We start from the raw sequence: 19,746 nt of genomic DNA on the forward strand, positions 1-19,746 counted from the left end.
GAACCAAAGCAGTGCTGAGCAGGAAGCCTTCAGTAGGTGTAAAGCAAATGCTTGAAATTCTTTGGATCATTTCCATTTTACCAAACTACACACCCGCAGGGATTTCACTGGGACTTGTTACTGCAGTTAAATAAAACAAATGCTGTTACCACGAGAGGAGCGGTTCAATAAAAGAAACTATTAGCCTACATAAACTAATTATGCAACAGCAGAGGAGGATTTTCCAACATTTACTGCTGCTGCCACAGGGGATTAAAAAATAATCCAAAAAGGAACAATCAGGGATCTTTGTATTAATCCAATTTCAACATTTGGAGGTGAATGTCCCTACATGCCAGTTATGTGCACGTGGAGGATGAGAGATATTCTTGAGGAAAATCACAGCCAGAAATGTTATTTCTCTAGGAGGAATAACTGCTGTTGGAAAAGTTGAGAACCCTTTTAGGGCTTTAGAAAACCCAGTTATGCCCCCAGTTTGTGCGGTTTTGGAAAAATTCTCTTTCCATCCTTTGTCCCTCCTTTTTGTGATCAGCGACTAGCCCTTCAGCAACAACGTGAGCTTTGAATGGAGAGGCAGGAATCGGGCCATTTTCCAACATGGTTTCCTCCTGCTCTTAATAGGTGGTGCAAAGCATGGTACCGGGGTGTGTCCTAAGGCACGACCTGGTTTTCCTTGACTCTAGTGGGTAGGCAGTGTGCTGTTGGGGCTCACGCTCTCTCCCGAGGGCTCTGAAGTGCCGGAGCGGCGGGGGCGGGGAGTAGCCGCTGCCCGCCCCGGGGGCGGATAAAGCAGAGGCGGCGGCACCGCCCCAGGACGTGTCGAGAGCAGCAGAGGCCGCAGTATTCACGCGTCGGGCGCTGCTATGGGAGCCGGAGGGGTAGCGGAGCTGCTGCTGGTGAGTGCCGGGGACGGGACGGGGTGCGAAGGGAGACGACGAGATCTCCGCGCCGGGGCTGCTGTTTGCGGGCAGGAACTTGTCCTTTACCCGAGTAGAGACTCGCACCTGGCGGTAGCCAGCCCCTAAATTCCTCCTTTTGAAAGGGAAAAAAAAAAAACTTTCCTAGAAGTGCAGTGTGGAGGAGACTTGCGGCGTTTTCTACCCTCCTTTTCCTCAAGAGACTTTAGTAACTTCCCTTAACTTTTGTTTCGTGTTGCCCGAAGTTTCGGGAATCCTGAGTTAAGGCAGCTCCCCTGAACCTAAGAAGGCTAAGCGCAGCTGCCATGGGTGTAGCCCCAGCCCTAAACTCGAGTCCCCTAAGAGACTTGCGGGCAGGTGGCGCCTCTCCCGAGTCTCCCTGACGCAATCGCTGCCGCCCTTCCTTCTCCACTCGTGGAAAAAAAAAATTACGCCAGGCGCGAGCTCTTTGATAGTCCTCACGTTATCTAATCGTGAAATTGGCCGTTTTCTAAACTACATGGTTATGGGGAAGACTCTCAGTCCCCGGAGAAGAGAGTTGAAAGAGCGGAGCTGCGGGAGCCGGGCAGGGGGACTTTCAGCTTAGAAATCGGCCGCTGACCGCAATTAGTGACGGGGAGCTCCGCGGCAGTCCCTTCCCCTCTTCCTGCCTCTGTTTAACCACTTTCTCTCGCGTGTGTGTTGTAAGTGAGGGCTGTAACTCGTTGGCCCGGAACCCGCGGCATCTGGGCTCTCAGGTGCTGGGATCCTCGGCGTCAGCCGGCCCGCTCCGCTGGAGGCTTGCCGGGGGCTGTGCATCACGCAGGCTTCTAAAGCGGGGGGAAGTCCTAATGCTCCTGTGGCTATAATAAGGGTGTTTTTTGTGAATGACTCAGTTATTTGCCTTCTGATGAAGATTACAGAGTCATCGAGAAATGTTGGATGGGATCTCTGGGGCGTTTCCTCCATTTTGCTGAAGGAAAACTAATGCTGACCCTCCTGAATTAAAAAAAAAGGGGGGGGAGGAAGGAATCCCTTGCACAAGGCAGAAACCTCGGCCTTTGAAATTCAGTTGCAGTGAATTAGCTAAAAGAAAATAGAAGTTTAAAACGGAGGTGAGGATCTTGGGGAATAGTTGCCTAAAACCCCTCAGCTGCTGTACAGTGCTGCTCTAACTCCGGCTTTGTGATTGTAATTATTGCTGTGAGTGGCACACTTAACAGAAATTAGTTTGGGTTTCCTTTGTGGCTTCCCATGAACTTCTGGATGTGTTTTCAAGTCTATACAGGAACATCTCCCCAAGATGGTTATCGTGTCCTGGGAGAATGAATCACTCAAACACCTGTTTGTCTCTGCTCTAGGTTACACTGCTGATAATGACTGGTACCCGAGCAGAGGACTGCAGGGAGGGAGAATACTTACATGAAGGTCACTGCTGCGTATCTTGTCCAGCAGGTAAGACTTGAGGCAGTTATAGCTGATAACAGCCATGTCTTTTTCCCAATGGAGATGACACCACTGCTGCTTTTTGCATTGCATCTGGTGAAAGCATAAGCCCCGTTGGAGCTATGGTGGCTTCTTGGTGCTCCATTTAGAAGTCAGAGCCCTTGTGCAATAGGTGATGACTGGGAGAGGTGCCTTGGCTGCAAGCCAGGAAATGTCTGCCTGCTGTTGAAGTGTTCAAAGTCAGGTGGTGGTGTGGGTTTTCTTGGTGGTGTGGTTTTTTTAAAAAAAGAAAAACTTTAGTTAGCTCAAAGAGCGGGCTTAGGGGAATTCTGGTATTTCTGTATCTGTAGGTAAAACTTTGGTTTGTCTTTGCTCAACGTGTGCAGAGTTAACAAGCTTTGTGCCAAGAAGCACACTGCCCTTAGATAATATTGGAGGGCTATCTGATGTATTTAAAGATAACTCAAACAAATGAGAGGAGAGTTTTTTAATAAGCAATTCTCCCTGTGCCCAACCATGCCCCTTTGGAGGACATGGCGCTGACCATGTGAGTGACTCTGAGCTGCTGCAGTGAGTCATCCTTGTCCTCGGTGTGTCCCGGCAGAGGCCTGGCTACACGCCTCGTTTGCCACCACTCTATCTGAGCGGCAAGCTGCGGGTGTACCTCCTGGCCATGCTGTGCTGCTCAGCTCGTGTGGCACACCACTCGCTGGCGAGGAGGGATTGAACCTTCACCAAAAATGGCTTTGTGCTGTAACATCCTATTATAGTTCTCTGCCTGTTAAATGATCACTTGAGGCTGCTGCTGTTGCCGGTTCTCCTCTTCCACAGGTACTTATGTTGCTCAGCACTGCAGTGCTCCGCATGTGAGAGGAAGATGCATCCCTTGCACTGAAGGAGAGGGTTATACTGCCCATGAGAACGGCTTGGAAGAGTGCTTGTCGTGCAGACAATGCAAAGAGGGTACTAAGCACAATTTTCATGAAACCTTAAACCTTCTCCCCTTTTTTTTTAATGTGGAAAGCCTAGTCCTCTGGGTTTTTTTTTTCACTTCTAGTCATTGAGGCTATTGAACTTAGAAATAAATTGCCTTTATGGACTGAGTATGATTTTTACACAGTTTTAGAGTGTCACAACTTCTATATTTACTCTTTAACTTGTATTTTATTTTTAGATCAGATAACTTTGAGACCCTGTACTCTGACGCATGATACTGAATGCCAATGCAAACAAGGGTATTTCTGCCCTGCTGAGGGCTGTGAAATATGTCAAAGATGCAGTACAATGTAAGTTTGATAATGAATATAAGCAACCTTTCCTTCTAAGGAATGTTAGACCTGTGGCCCAATCTGTGCCAATACCTAACTTATGTTATTAGGCTGTAAATAATTGCCCTGAAGCCAAATGGCATTATTCATGCATTTAAATTTTAGGTGTCAAAATACGTGAGGTTGAGACCTAGAAAGATATGGATTTTGGTATTGTTGTCCCTGTGGCTTCTGGCTGTAAGTTTACACTTTTCACGTCTTCAGATTAGTACTTCCTCACATACACACTTGAATGAGCTTTGTAGCAGCCAGTCCAAAATTTCAGGAGGTAAAACCACCTGCTGAAAGAAACTAACTGTGCATGAATAATGCATCTACTCTGTGGGGTTTTTCCTGCCACTTAGAGGCTAACATATGTGAGCTTTATTTGCTTTGTTTCTATTTAATCTGGTAGTATTATCTTGGGTTGTTTAAAGGTGCACCTCTAACAAAGTTATCTGTTTATGCATGCTCTGTTTGTGTCTCTAAGCTCTGCCTGAAAAAAAAATCAGGCCTGGGCAGAACTGTATATTGCTCTGGAAATGTTGTTACAACCCTGTGTTGCCATCTACTTCAGATGTCCGGATGGAAAAGAAATTGTGCAGAATTGCAATGCTACTATGGACCTAGGATGTGGCTTACCTGATCAAGGTCTGGTACATAAATGCCACTCAGCTTGGTTTGTTGGGTTTGGGGCTTCAGGCTAGTAACACTAGAGCAGTCTGTAAAACAGTGGTTTGAACTACTGTAACATGTTTAAGAGCTGCTGTATTTTGGTCTGGGAATTACTTGCTAAAGGCAATTTCTCAAAGGGGTTGGAGTGACAAACCACGTTAAATTTCACTTGGTGAGAACCTATGTGTATTGCCAGGCTTTCAAAGTTGCAACAGTGACACTGTTGAAAGTCATGGATAGTGAAAAGACTTTATGTTTTTGTATGCCTGAGAAGCTGCATATGGAGTGGCTTTCTCTTCTGCTGGTAGATAGCTTCTGCTAGACTAAAGAAGCAGCTGACACTACCAATGCTACAGCACCTGAAGCTTGCTGTCATCTTTTGCATACTTGTTTCCATCTTTTCTTAAATGTCTCTTCAGAAAGCCTTGTAGAAGTTGTATTGCAGCTTGGTACAGAATTCCCCACTGCCTTTGGGATAATGACGTGTAGTGCGAACAAGTACTTGCACATTGAGGTCAGCTGATAGTCCCAATGCCTTTTCCAGAACAAGCTAGCTGGGTGGTTCTGCTGAGCTTAGTCTGTTCTCTAGGACAGCGGTGAAGACTTGCACTTCAGAATATCTTGTTCGGGGACTTGTTCAGTACTAATTTTATTCCTTTTTCCTTCACAGGAAGCACAGCTTTTGTTTGGAGTCTTGTGGTGATTTTGGTTGTTGTTGGTGGTTGTTCATTGCTGTGCTTTGTAACTAGAAAGCTGAAGAGGGATAAAGGTAACTGCTTGATTACTATCCATAAACTCTCCAGATCTAGGCAAAGAATGCAACTAAGGCTATCCCTGGCTTTTGTGTTACCTGATGGGGGACCTGTTTAAGCGCTAGCTCATTCAGTATGTGATTCAATTAACTCCCACGTAACAGAGACTAGTTTTGCTCAGTAAATAAAATGCATAAACTTTAAGTATGAGCTTTCTTACTTTGCTGACAGATGCTGTTGCTTCAAAGCTGGAGTAGCTTAAAGTCCTTAAAAGGACTTTTGCTATCTGTCATAGGATGGTTTGGGTTGCCTTTAAAGCCCATCTAGTTCCAACCCCCTGCCATGGGCAGGGACACCCTCCACTAGACCAGGTTGCCCAAAGCCCCATCCAACCTGGCCTTGGACACTTCCAGGGATGGGGCAGCCACAGCTTCTCTGGGCAACCTGTGCCAGTGCCTCACCACCCTCACAGTAAAGAATTTCTTCCTAATATCTAACCTAAATCTACCCTCCTTCAGTTTAAAGCCATTTACTGTCATTGTATTGGCATTAGCAAGAAAAATCTGTGAACTCAGTTGCTATTTCTTGCCACATATATCTAAGTATATCATTAACTACTTTCATTCCTTGTGTTTGGCTATGGAAACTTTTTTACAAATTGTTGCCCTTTCATCCTTTGAACCTCTTAATATGAATGTTAGGTTGGTAAGTCCTGTGTGAATTCATTGTATTTTTTTTGTGGTAATGAAGATGTTTTCCTGAGAAACTTTTCTTTCCATTACTGCATATTAAAATTTTTTTGCGACTAGTGTAGTTAAAATAATTAGTTAACATTCAAAATTCAGAATATTTTTTAACTTTGTTCAAATCATGTCTTACTGATTGTATTGCTGTAAATGCAATTACTGCCTTCTCTTTTCTATTGCAATAGCCCACAAAAATGCTAAGAAGCATAAGCTTGGGGGGGGGGGTGTGTGAAAGAGTGGCTTAAAAGCCAAACCACATCTTGTGGTCTGTATTTTACTAAGTGAGACTCTTATCCACTGTAAAGAAGGCATAGCGTTTGTGCTGTTGGTGGAAGCTAGGGCTAGTACTCATGAAATGTATGACAGGTCAAGGAAACTAAATGGCTTATATTAGAGCTTTGGTTTGTGTTATGAATGTGTCTACTGCTTAAATCTTGTGTGAATTCAGCTATGCTTAAGTACCTGCAATTCCTAAAATTTCTTAGACATTCATCTTGTCTTCCAGCTGCTTCAACTGATAAAGATGCAGAAAAAGGTCTGGTAAGTATATGATGGATCAAGTATTTCATCTCAGTGTTGTGCACTACTTAATTGTAACTGACACACAGCGCACAATTTTTGTCTTGCTGTAGACTGCTGGTAGGATGTGTTCCTGTGATTGTTATGCTTCATACAGGGCCAGATGTTAGCAAGGGCCCGATGCATTTATTAGCTGCATGTGTCCACTGCAGTTGGCCTTTCCAGTACTTCCCTTGGAAACATTCCAGAGCCTGTGGCCAAGATGTTTCAAAAGTGGAAAAAAATTAGGCTAAGTGCAAGCTTTCACTTCAAACTGTCTCCAAGTGATGCCTTGATCTGGTTAGTTCTTTGATGCTTCATGCGTGTATTCCCCAGGCAATGTCAGCTATCACTTCCCTGCATGGTGGTGTTCTAGCTTTCCTTGCGTCTGGACTACAGTATCACTTCTTCATAAGATTTACTTCTCTTAACCCAGCAAAGTGACTGAGTCTTCCTGCCTTTGGGCTTGTGTCACAAGCTACAGACCAGGACCTGGCAGTCTAACTTCTTGGTCCTAGACAGTCCCAAAAGACAAAGGGTTCAGGGCTCAGTGTACCAGTTCAGAAGCACATTTCTGAAGACTGCTTACCAAGCTAAGGCTGGTTGCTGGCATATGTTCTACCTTAAAACTAGGTTCACCCTGGTCTCCTGTAGTCAAACGCTATTTCAGAACCTTGCTGTTTCAGTTGCAAAATGCTAAACTATCAATAATCTCTTTGAAGATCGATACAAGGCTAGCTTGTATCTAGCTAGCTACGCTCCTAACAGCATGGTGAGGCAAAAATGAGCTCAGTCTTCACTAGTATGGTTAATGATGCATAACACCAAGCTCTTTTAAAAAAAAAAAAGTTTGTCTTGAGGATCTAAGAAAAGTATCTGGATTCCTTTCATAGCACATATATATCACCTTCTGCCTGTTGCCTTCCTTGTCCCCCACCCAATGCACGCAGTACTCACCTGGTGTGTGAGCTCTTGTCTAATCTTGCTAGTTTGACATTTAGAGTAATTAAATGCATCTTAATTATATCACAGATACTTGAAGACTGAAGAAACGGAGTTGAAAGATCTGTTAAAAACATCACCTTAAATTCTTCTCTTTTTTTAAGGTCCATAAGTGGCTCAAATGTGTGAATCACCCATGGGTTTTTGTTGGGCTGTGTCTCCCCCCACGCCCTGGCCAGATTCGCAGTGCTTTGTGTATTCATAGAAGCTGATGAAGAAGCATAACAGAAAACCTGGCCAAAATCCTGTAGCATAGGAATAGGCAAATATAACATCTCTGTATTTTGAATAAAATTGTAGTAAATAATGCAACCACAAATCAGTGCATGGTGACACTTAGCTCTGACATGAGTGGTCACAGACTTGAGTTGCAACGTACTTGCACTTGGAGTGTACATGCTACTATAACAAAAAGCTTATTTGTTAAGGAGAATTACACTGATGCAGTCCTGGGACCAGGGGTTTTGGCACCAACACACTGTCCTTTCCAAAGTACTGGTGAATTTATACCATTGTTTAAAAAAAACCAAACAAAAAATACTGCTGATATTTTCATTCCAAAATAGAGCAGCAGCAATTAGTCAGCCATGTTGTATACCTTCAGTTGCTTGGTTACCTATTTAAGAACCTATTCTGTATAAATAGGATCAACTTGTTTAACCTGTTTGCACCCTCAAACAGAAAATCAAATCAATGAGGATGATGTACAACTATGTGTATGATGTGTGGGCTGGTTCCCCTCACCTCCCTGCCTATGCATGTTGGTCACATGTGGGTCACTGACCTTGTGCAAACAGAAATCACACTGGCTTATGCTCATGGGGGAACTGTACCTTAAACACAAATCTAACTTGGAAAAAGTCATTCTTTGCCCTTGTTTTCCACCTTAAAAAAAAATAAATCCTAAGGCTTTACTAGTTTCAGCACTAGCTGATATGCTAGATAGATGCTGGTCTGCTTTGTACTTGTATTGTTCATGATGAGTTGGAGCTATACTCCCTGGCATATACTTCATGTATCGACAATGGTAAAAATTATGCAGTTCTCCTTACTTGCGTCCCTCTATGTCCCCTCACAAAAGCTATGCAATGTGCACTGGTGCTGCCTGCATTCTTTCAACTGATTATAGTTTGTGAATCTACCAGAAAAACTAATCCAGCCAAAAAAAAAGGCCCAAGGTAGTGTACTTACATGGAGTTAATAGGCTATTACTAGCTCTGCAAAAGCTCTGACAGCTTCAGCCTTGATACAATGATAGGCTTGAGGCCCTTGTTGCTGTTTAAGTCAGCTCCGGTGCAGCAAGGCAATTTTATTTCCTCCTGTCTCTGGAGGGGTGCACATCTTCCACACTTAGAGAGGAGCAAATAGCCAGTGAAAAGATCAGGAAAATGTGAAATTTCCTAATGAGAAAACATTAGGAAAAGTTTCATGCGTTTGTGGTGGAGGCAGCCTGTGAGCCTTACACCGCAGTCCAGTGGGAGCAGAACAGCCAGCGAGGTGGAGTTGAGGCTCTGAAACCATTTGAAGTCTAAGTCTATAGAGGCTGTAACTTTTGCATGTTTGTAACTTTGACAAATGAACAGCTCTCCTATTATTTCTCTGACATCTGGTGACTTCAAGTATTCTGTTTTCTTCCTCCAGACTGTCCTTGAAGGCCTACCTATGAAACATCTCTTAAAATTCTTATTCTTTACAGGAGTGTGAGGACAGTACTGAAAGCCTCATTTTACCAGAAGTGGAGACACCTGCAAATAAGATAGCCAACCCAGAGTGTGAGAACTCTGGTGACAGCCCAGAGGGCCAAGCGCAAACCAACATTAATGTGGAAGTAAAAAACACATTACCAGAGGAAAACGGTGTTGCACTTTCTGGGTGGGGCACCATCCTGCGCAGGGGGTGGAGGAGGATCGCTGAGTCTTCATTACCAGCAAAAACTGGGCAGAATTCTGCTTTCCATCAGAATGTCCTGTCTAACGCACGAAGTGGTAGGATGCTGGCAAATCATATGGTAAGTGTGTGTGAAATTATCACTGTATTTTCTCTGACACACATGTAATTTCAGTTGAGTTAACTAGATGCTGTTTTCAGGCAGAACGATAGGGAAGAGGCGGCATTGCCTTAAAGATGTAATAGAACGGGAAGTGATATTTTGGGAAAGCCAACTTCAGTTGCTCATTTAATCTGCTCTGCCTCTTTCATCTCCCTGTTCAATATTTACACAGAAGCTATTCTGTTGCAATAGCAGCAAACGTGATGCCTTGTTGCTCACTTCGGAGCTAGTAGCCTGGCTGTTTCAGCATGAAATTTTCTTTACTCAAATACTTTCAGCTGTGCTGTGAAATCACCTGCCCTCCCCCTTATTGGTGTGTGTGCTGTGGAAGCAAGCTGTGAAGTAGCTCAGGTATAATCGTGAGTGAAGCGCTCTGATGTGTCCAACTTTGTATTACAGGTACGAAAACCAAAATACCGAATAGTTGTTAAAGATCTCTCTCAAAAAGGTAAGTATTCCATAAACTTTCACTCCTTGGAATTTGTTTTTTTTTTTCCTGTTGACTTTAATCTCCTTAAGGAATAGTGTAGGGAGGCTAATGAATATTGCTTAGAGCTATAAGGCTTTCTGTTTATAGTAAAATACACTGAAACAGGATTATTACTACATTTGAGAGAAGTTGTAATCCCTGTGGTGAATTGTTCTACTTTAAGGCATTCCTTTTCTGGACAGGAGTGTAGTGTGGTCATGCTTTGAAGAGTAAGAATGGTACAATTTTTTGTGTGTGTTTTAAACAAGTCTGCATTGCAGCAGTGTACCCTGCCTTAATGAGTGAGGTGCAGGTCAGAGCAGGAGCTCTTTCTGTCAAATGACTGCTCACATGGAAGACTGCATTGAATCCCCATACATCTACCTGTACCCAGCAAGTTGATGTGCTGGATGCCCAAGTGATGGGTTTTGCTAATGCTGGTCTTGGTGTAGCAAATGTATACCAGTAGCATAGTGAAGCAGTTAAAGCCTACTGTTGAGTAGCCCTATTAAGCTTAAGTGAAGAAATGCAGACTAATGAAACCTTCCTCAAAACCACCTCTGATGAATGGTGTCTTTGAGTTATGTAGACTGGTACCTTTGGTCTCTTTCAAGATCACTGAGTATGAAACCTATTTGTCATCCTGCTTCTTGGGTGTCAAACCTGGCCTTGCTGCTGCTGTTTGGTCAGTGTTTGTATTGGCTGAAAATTAATGGGAAAAACGTGTATGTTAGCTATGAAAAAAGAAAAATCTGTATTTTAGAACCTAAGCTGATGTGTGTTCTGTGTTTTTTCTTTCAGAACTGAGAGATAGCTTTTGGGCCTTTATAAAGGAAGTACCACCGAAAAAATGGAGGCAGCTTATGACAACTCATCTGAAGGAAAATGTTATTGTTAAAATTACTTGTGACTTTCCTAATGATATAGAAGAGCAATCTTATCAGATGCTTCTCACCTGGAAAAACACATTGGGAAAGGAACAATCTATTATTAAGTTACTCAATGAGTTAAGGTATATAGATACCAAGGCTTATGATAATGTATTGAACACTTTAAAAAGTAATAACATTATAAGTAAATTAGAAGCTACAGATTAATGTTTACAATGAACTTCAAAAATGCTTCTGTGTACATATACATGTCTACAAACTTCCTGTAAATGAGGACGTCAACAAACTGCTAGTAGGTGATGGCATGGACTTTGATATCCTCCTCACCTTCACAGAGGGAGCTGGAAGTGATTTAACACCGTTGGTGTTAACACGGACTCCGGTTGTGATGTTCACTAGGGTCTTTTTGAGTTGTATAATATTAAACTCAGGCACCAGATGCCAGCTTGAGAGCGAGGAGCTTCCAGCTCTTGCTTCCCTTCATGTGAGGCAGGACTGTGCTGTCTGAGCCCAGGTGGTTGGAACGAAGAGGCTGCTGCTGTTTTTGAGAGGATTGCAATGCTTTGGTTTCTGAAACGATTATGTTTTGTATTGGTATGCTCAGAAGTGTTATGTTTGAAGCACAGCAATAAAAGCCCGGTTGAGCCAGAAGCTGGGATTGACTCTTAGACCTTCTTCTCTGAGGGTGGGAGGTGTTGTGAGGAGAGCCCCTTCCCGGGCGGTTTTGGGGCCGCCCGGCTGCGGTAAACCCCTCCGACACAACGGCCGCTCCTGAGGAGAGCCCGGCCGCGCGACGGCCGCCCGCCTGGGGGGAAGGCGGGAGGGGGGCGGTGCGGTGATCTCCCGTTGCCGTGGTGACGCGGGGCGCCCCGTCGGAAGTAGCGTAGGGGCGGGCGGGGCGGGGCGGGGCGACGCTTCCGGGCACGCTGTTGCATCAGCTCGCGAGCGAGGGGAGGAGGCAGCAGGATGGCAGCGGCAGCCGCCGAGCAGGGTAGGTCAGCGACCGGCGTTGCGGAGGCCCGGCCCGGCGAGGCGAGGGGTCCTCCGGGGTTGTCACGGCTCGGCAGGGGTTGGTGTCACGGCTCTGCCGCTGTCACGGTGTCAGGTGGGCGCCGTGACGTCAGGCGGTGGCGGGGCAGGAGGGGTCCCGCCGATCCATCCTCCCTGTCACGGCGGCTGAGTCGTCGGGGAGGGAAATGGCGGCTGGGGTCGTTGGGGGTGTCACCCTGGTGACCTCCTCGACTCGTCCCTCGGGGCCTTGGGGTGCGTTGCGGGGGGACCCCGGTGCCAGCCCCGCCGCCGCAGGCCCCTGAGGTGTGAGGCAGGCGGCTATCAGCCATCAGGGCACGCTTGGGGCAGAGGCGACGTGTGAAATCAGCCCCCTGTGCCCGTTGTTGGGTGGGTGTCCCTGGGGAGGTTACCTGCGTCCCTCAGTGCTGGGTGACACGTAAGCAGCTCCTGATGCCACTTCAGGGTATGGGGAGCGAGGAGTTTGAAGTGTGGCGTGTGACTGGGCATGTACGTGCATGGGGTAGTAGGAAATGTGGATCTATAGGTGCTGGTTGCACCTCTCACACTGGTGCCTATGGATCGGAGGACCTCTGGTGCCTTGCAAGACCAGGGGAGGTGATCCATGTCATGCCTCGCCTCTAATGTAAAGCTTAATGATGACATATAGTGATTTGTGGAAAAAACTCACAGCTGCTTAGTGCTGAAGTTTGGAAACAGCTGTTCTCTAGCTTGATGGGTTTGAAGAGATGTGAGGTGGCTGCCAGACCACTTAGTCAGTTGTGTGCTTATTGTCTGCTCTCTTTTGTCTGCTTCTGTCTCCCTTACTGTCTTTCCTAGTCATCTGTGTTCTCCCTTGAACTCATGTCTGAACTTTTTGACTTTTCCAGACTTTTTTTCATGGTCATGTTTTAATGATGGGTTATACTATGCTCTTCCATATGGAAGGAGGACCAGGGTAGTCCTGTAATTTTTGGCACTACTGTAGCAAATGGAAACTTGGAATACCAGTCATACAAGTATGAAATACCATTATGGTGCGTAAGGGGTTGGAAATTTCTGTCATTCCAGTCAAGGATCTGTAGATTCAAAGATTTGCCTCTTTTTCTTTGTTACTGAAAGTTACTTTACTATTTGTTCGTCTCAAGTAACGTTACTATGTAAGGGAGTCCAAAACATTTATTGTTGTCAAGGGACTGGCTTTTTCAGATGTGTTTTCAGTACCTTAATTAAGGTGTGTGGGGGGGAGAACCCCACCAAAGTTCAGTTCAGGGGTGCTTTGAGAAACTTTTTAGTTAAGTTTATTATTGGGCACATAGTATTTGCTTTTTACTTCAGTTGTTATTGTTACATTTAGTTTCAGTTCAGGAAAAGTGGAAGTGAAACAAACTCATGCGGATGAAGTGAATAGGACTGACAAGCTCTTCCTTGGGGGGATACTCCTGTCTTAAAAATCCCTGCTGTGCTAAAAGCCTCTTGATCCTTGTGTGTGAGTGTTGAAAAGTCCTTTGTCTCTTGGTCTCTCTGTGTGTATGCTATGTCTTGCATAGATTAGGTAGCTACATTGGTTCAGTTCTTCTGACACTTCTGTGGAAAAGGATAAGTCATCTTGGCTGAGCAGATAGTTGGACTTCTTTCCAAAGCTACCAGAGTGGCTAGCTGGCATGATAAATGGCTAATCTGGAGCCATATTAATAATGAGGCATGTTACACTTATCTTTTATGAGCTGTTTTGAATCTGTGAAAGCCAAGTTGGAAGAGAAATGACATTTTAAAATATTCAGAAATGTCTAAGATTTCTTCTCAGAGAATGCCTCTGCAGAAATCCCAGAACATTTCATTTGTCATCTAATTATGACTGACAAGGTTAGCAGGTTCAGGGAAGCCCACAAAACCTATTTTTTTCCATGAAGCAAAGTAACTCCCTGTTTTGTGTCAGCTAGCTCACTGCCTACTTTATGAGTTTTCTGTATTTTGCTGTCAACATCTTCAAGGAACAGAGGTTTTCATTTTCAAGTTAATAAAAGTGAAAAATTTCCATTAAATTTGATATTGTGTGGGTTGCACATCTTATTTAAACTTCAAAAGGTATTTATGTGCAAATAAAATGTAGAAGTGATCTTATGTCTGAGTCTGTGTGTTGCTGCAGTCTTGCAGACAAATTCCCAGTGTCCTTTAGTAGTCATTGAAGCACTTCATGCACGGAAAGAAGAATGTGTGACAATTATATCGCCCAAAGAGATCGTACACTGGCAATTATTGTATGAGAACTCAATGTGGAATTTCTTTGAAACAACATTGTAATGTGGGGGGGAGCATTACATTGTTAACATTCATTCTTATAATTTTTCAAGGTTATTTTGCTACTTCTCCAATACACGTGCTCAATGCTTATTTTCTGAACGGATTTGCTCCTGAGTGATATGATTTGATGTCTACAGATCATTCCATTCACATGAGTTAACATTCAGTGTTATGCAACAGCTCTGTTGTCAAGAAGACACTTACTAATGCAACTGAGTAGTAGCAACTGTAATTCTTGTTTTGGGAGGGGAAAAAAATTGCAGTCAGAGAGAAGGGCTGTCTTTTAGCCTGGTTTCCTAAAGCAACAGGGGTAAAGCAGCTTAGACCTATATGTGGCCATTGGCCCTTCTCCCTCAATAGTTTTTGAATCCATTAATTGGTATTAATTACATTTAACAGTGGGCTGCCTCTTGCAGATTGAACAAAGACAGCTTGGAGCTGTACGAGAGGATGGGGATACTGAAGTGTATGGGGAGAGGGGATGAAGCACTAGGAGGTACCAGGAAATATTTCAGTGGGAGTGTGTGGTGAATTAGAACCATTGTGAGACACTGAGGGTGCAGGATATAAATCACAGAAAAACAATATTCTGTGGATTTATTACTCTTGTTTTTAGTACTGATATAAATGAAATTGGAACAGACTTTTAAGTAAAGATAGTTTAGGCCAATTTCTTTTGCTTGAAAAGAAATGATCCTCTGGTATACTGCCTTTCAAAAGACAGTGTTGTTATAGTCATTCTTTTTTTGCCAGGAGAGCACCCTGTGCTTCAGGAGAAGAGCTTTTGTTTTATTAGTTCAGTCCACTTTGGAGCTACTCACAAGAATGCCAGAAGTGAGAATGGTTTTGTCCTCTATGTACTGAAATAGGAAGCTCAGAGGTATTTCAGAACGGCACTGATCACCCAGCACTCTCTCAAACACAGCAAATTTCTTGTATCTCTGCATCTGACTGCAGCAGAGTAGAACACACTTGTGCTAGCTTTAAGCTAGCTGCCGTGGTTTGAAGAGTAGCTCAGCACAGGCTGTGAAACCAATATGGGAAACTCATATTGGTACAGTGGGCCTGCTGGGAGCTCGAGACTGCTGTGGCTCAGCTGCCACTGCGCCCTGAGAAACCCTGTCAACAGCTGCTCAGGTGTGTTCATGCTGTACTGCACTTGCTGTGTTGTGCCATCATGGACGTGCGTTTGGGCTGAATTTGAGTCAGTGATCAGTCTCAACATAAAGACATCCTGCTGTTAGGTCCCCTGGGCTAACTGCTTTTTTTGATGTATTTCACTTTCAAGTCTGCTGTTGCTCTTGCAACTAGACGTAACGTCAAACTTTATAATTTCAAGTATTAATGTGTGTGCCAAGATTGTTCGAAGTAATTTTGGCTGCCCCACTTATCAGGGCGGAGCTGGTACCGACATTCACAGGCAGTATTTGCCATCTCTCCTTACCAAAATTAGCTTGTATGAGTTCTGTCATCTTTGTTGTATTTGTGTGTAAGTTTGTGCAACTTCCCTTCTAGATTGGTTTACAGATGTGGTTGGAAAGCACTTACATTCAGATACACTGACTTGCTTCCCATTAGCAGCCTGGTGTGTGAATAATGGTCATAATAACCCTAATAATACTTTGCAAATTGAGTGTTGCTTTCCTTGCAATAGATCTTTAAAGATCTTTTCTTTGAGATATAGTTTCATTTCTACACAGATCATTCCCATAATGCTTTTTTTTTTGGCCTTCGCCCTCATATGATTCATGGATACAAAATTCACATTCAAGGAAGACTTATGTCTTTCCATAGTTAATGAACATAACTACTTCAAACTATTTCATGTGTACAAACATGTGAAGTTCTATGTGATAAACATCAGTAAATATTTAGGATCCTGAAAAGTTTACAGTAAAATTAACTGTGTGAGCTGAGGCTGAATCCCATTCAGCTAGGAAAGGCAAGCCTATAAGGTCCGGTTATGAACCATTATTTACTTCTCATTCCTTATTTGTACAGAATGTGGATAGCCCTTGAGAAGGATTGAGACTTTACATGAATCTGACTTTGCTTTTCTGTATGAATTTTAAATATCTTTTGTGACCTTTTTTAATTTTTTTTTTAATCACTGATGTTTTTTATTAGTTCTGCTGGTGTGCCACCATATCTCATTTATACTCAAAAGAGTCAAATACAAATATACTTGGTATCTAGCTGCCATTTCCTTGTCATCCGGAGTTCCTGTAGAATATTTTAATAATTGATTTCCACATAGGAAATGAGCTGCTCATAAAGTCTTAACTGGTATTTAGAAAACCTTTACAATTCTGCTGCTCCTCACATCCTCTCCTTGCCATCGCATCCCCATCTCCTTTCATGCTTCCATTTCCAAGAGCGTTGGTCTGTGAGCACCTCCAATGCTTTGGGAACTACTCATGCAGAAGAGGTTTGTACTAGTGTAAGAAGCAACACTTGTGGCAGTGCTCTCCATCGGGGTTTGGGAGCAGGGACAGGTGTCCTACTGCCTCTCTCTTGCACTGTGACCTTGACTATGTCTTAAATTACCTTCTTGGCTGACTACGTAAGCAGGATATCGACTTAATGTTTATACAGTACTTTGAACAGGAACAGAGTTACAAACATTGAATTGTTATAGGAAAATATGAATACTAGTTTTACCTAATGTCAGCGCTAGCCCAGATGCCATAACCTCCACAGTGCTTCGTACCACTGACTTGCACGGGGCTTGCCATTGCTGTGAGCATCCCTGCCAAGTCACAGAACCCTTCCGCTGCTTCCTCCATGTCCCTGCATTGGTAAAGATGAGACATAATTGAACCTGCTTTGCCTGTATACTAAATAAATCATGGAATTAAAAAATTGTGAGGGAGGAGCATGATCTAATATCCTTTCTGTTCATTTGTGTAAATCTTACTCATTATAAATATTATTCCTATGTCTGAGGAGAGAAAGTGGCATAGGAGAAGTATGGGAATATACAGCAACAGCTTAAGTTTTGAGTTGTTAGAGCAAGTAGAGTAACTGAGCATCATGCTGGGAGCTTGCATGCAAGCACCAGTCCTGCAAAGATTTAAGGATATGCTCAACTTCAGTAGACATATTCACAGCCTATCCACAGTGTATAAAATCAATCATATTAAATATTTGCAGGATGAGTGTTTTAGCAGTGTGGAAATGAGTAACTGATTAGGTTTGCTGTGTGTGAAGAATTTCCTCCAATTTCAAGTAGATAATATTTCTTCATGAAAAGGACCTGTGCTTTTGTCCTTATTACTTTTTGTAAAGATGTCTCAAAAAAACTTACCACAGCATGAACATAATCCTATTAACAGGAATTATATAGTTATTCAGTAGCTTGTATTAAATATATTTTTCTCAAATTTCTTGTCAGTTGCCAGAGCTAATTTAGAGGGGGAGATGTACAGTATAAGGATATATTTTGGTCATGGGATCTCCTTCTTCTTTTAATGCTGACCAAATGTCCTGTGCCTCTCTTTACAGCTTCCAGCTACAGTTTTATTCTGAGCATTAGTGAAGAGGAAGCCAGGGTGAAGGCTTTGAACGAGTACCTGAGCACTCGTAGTTATATCCAGGGGTTCACATTTTCACATGCAGATGTGGAGGTATTCAGAAAGTTTTCGGGGCCACCTGTGGACCAGTATATCCATGTTGTCCGGTGGTACAGACACATAGAAGCAATCTATGATGGCAGCTGTGAAAAAAATGAGCCTTGTAAACTTCAAACAAGTGAGTAATATGAAACTGGTGGGCAGGTTATAGACTAGCTGGCATTGTATTGGTTTTTATTGCTGAGAATTCTTAGAAGTTCCCTTTCATACTCTCTTGCACGCTTTAAAATTTATCGTATCAACTTGTATTCAAGGTCATGAAATTCTTCTTGCGTACAGTTACTGTGTAATTGATAGATCCTGACCTATTTGAATGTTAAAGCTCTGTTTCCATATTTCTTTGATTTTTAACATTCCTCAGTGTACAGAATTTGATTATGTGTATTTGCTTTAAAAAAAGCTAGCCACTGGATTGTAAAAGAATATGTGGGGTTTGGCTTGTTCCGTAAAATATCCGGAGTTGCTCAGTCCACTTTTTTTTATCTTGCAAGGGTAACTAAATAGTTGTTGTATAATACACAAATTCATAATAAAGTGAATACTGCCTCTTATTAACACTGAATTTCAAAAACAATGTTTAACCCTGGTAATTTAGGCATTGCTGATGATTTGAGGAAATACTAACTGGTTAATCTAGGTCATTGTGTAAGCATGGGTGCTGGCATTTTTTGGGACCTGCATCACTCTCCTGAGTTGTTTTCCAATGAGCTAGTCTAATTTAATTGCCTTGTAGTGAGATCCTTGCTCAGGGAGTCATGAAATAATTAATAATAATAACACAGAGCTGTTGTATAGTGCTTGCAATACCTACAAATGAATGCATAATGTCTGTCATTTTTGCTGATGGCTGTTGACTAATACTACTCCAGTGCCATCTTCGCACAACCTCTCTTCATGTGTGTTCTCAGTTCCTAGCAGACCAGCAGTTAAAATCAGACTGCTGTGAGTAGACCCTGTATATGTGTGTGTGCCTGCATGCGTTTGTGCTGGTTATTGGTTTCCTTTCAGCAGTGAAGGGATCTCAGCTGTACCACTGGCTCTGATAGCAGATTTCATGCCACTAACCACAATTTGTCTGCAGACTTTCATGGATCACAGTGGAGCAATAACAGAAAAGGTGTCTGTTTTCCTGTCCATGAAATTTTTGATGTTAAGTCTCTATTTCTGAAGGGTTATATCTTGTTATATTCACAATCTGTGCATACATATCAGAAGTCCTGAAATGGTGTTCTGCAGTGTTCACTATGAAAACGACACATGAGTCTGCCACGCTTCTTAGACTTTGGATATTTATTGGTGGTTTTTTGGGTGAACCAGAGGGCTCCGGGGTGGATTAGAGCAAATGAACTTCAGTCCAACCACGGGGAAGACTACAGCTGGCAGAGAGGTATTTGAACAGACTAAACAGTATGCCTTTTACTTTGCCCTTGGCGTCCATGTAGTGAATATAACGTGACACCTAGCTTGCAACCTGAGAACTTTAGGGTGCAGTATCTGGGTTTTTTCTTATGTTTAGTGTGGTTCTAAGTAAAGAAAGCTTTACAGATGTATCTTTTATTAGACTAACCCACACAGGCTTCCTTCCCTGAGGGAAATGCTAGCTGCAATTAAGCACGCTAGCGTAATCTTTGTGAATCAAAGAGTAAACAAATCCATACCTTGGTATATGGTCTGTGTTATGGATAGGGTGCTCTTGAGCTTGAGATATTCTGTTCAGGAACACAATTAAATGTTTAGAATAAACACATATTTATGTGGATCCGTAACATGGAGATTAAATGGAGTCCATTTGTGAGACAGAGTATTACAGTTAAAATTTTCTTTTCTTATTTAGGCAGTTATACAAAAAAGAAAGATGAGGAAGAATTAAATTTGTTATACTGTGAATGTTTACATTACTTGAAGGTTTTCGGGCAAAACATTCATACGAAGATGTCAGGGAAACAGTTAATGAAGAGCACTCTGAGACACAGGATCAGAAAGGCTATTTTGTTGTCAAAAAAATAGTTTG

At 43.0% G+C, this 19,746-nt stretch overlaps 2 protein-coding genes across 4 annotated transcripts in view; both read left to right on the top strand.

Annotated features, from left to right (window-relative positions):
• The first annotated feature begins 803 nt into the window (after nt 1-803).
• On the top strand, nt 804-11,439 carry LOC129207072 (tumor necrosis factor receptor superfamily member 21-like). Its single transcript, XM_054827435.1, has 10 exons — nt 804-896; nt 2,258-2,351; nt 3,174-3,305; nt 3,517-3,628; nt 4,227-4,300; nt 4,995-5,093; nt 6,328-6,362; nt 9,079-9,390; nt 9,832-9,880; nt 10,703-11,439. The coding sequence occupies exons 1-10, from the start codon at nt 864-866 to the stop codon at nt 10,996-10,998; spliced, it is 1,236 nt and encodes a 411-aa protein (XP_054683410.1). The 5' UTR covers nt 804-863; the 3' UTR covers nt 10,999-11,439.
• Nucleotides 11,440-11,705: 266 nt separating this feature from the next.
• Nucleotides 11,706-19,746, top strand: part of CARS1 (cysteinyl-tRNA synthetase 1) — a 36,407-nt gene continuing 28,366 nt past the window's right edge. Inside the window, exons 1-2 of one of the 3 annotated variants that reach the window (XM_054827436.1) lie at nt 11,716-11,782; nt 17,608-17,853. In XM_054827436.1, coding sequence (XP_054683411.1) covers nt 11,758-11,782; nt 17,608-17,853 — 271 coding nt within the window. In that variant the 5' untranslated portion in view covers nt 11,716-11,757. Of the gene's footprint in view, nt 11,783-17,607; nt 17,854-17,887; nt 19,123-19,746 lie in introns of those variants that run through there. The other 2 variants (XM_054827438.1, XM_054827437.1) reach the window with 2 other exon arrangements.

Source organism: Grus americana, chromosome 5 (genome assembly GCF_028858705.1).
Source record: "Grus americana isolate bGruAme1 chromosome 5, bGruAme1.mat, whole genome shotgun sequence".
Taxonomy (NCBI): domain Eukaryota; kingdom Metazoa; phylum Chordata; class Aves; order Gruiformes; family Gruidae; genus Grus; species Grus americana.

What these genes read in the sequence shown, in the direction of transcription:
- LOC129207072 (XM_054827435.1), top strand. Translation starts at nt 864, where the DNA reads ATGGGAGCCGGAGGGGTAGCGGAGCTGCTGCTG. An exon ending in TGTCAAAGATGCAGTACAAT is followed by an intron (nt 3,629 to 4,226) that starts GTAAGTTTGATA and finishes CATCTACTTCAG; the next exon opens with ATGTCCGGATGGAAAAGAAA. An exon ending in GGATGCTGGCAAATCATATG is followed by an intron (nt 9,391 to 9,831) that starts GTAAGTGTGTGT and finishes TTTGTATTACAG; the next exon opens with GTACGAAAACCAAAATACCG.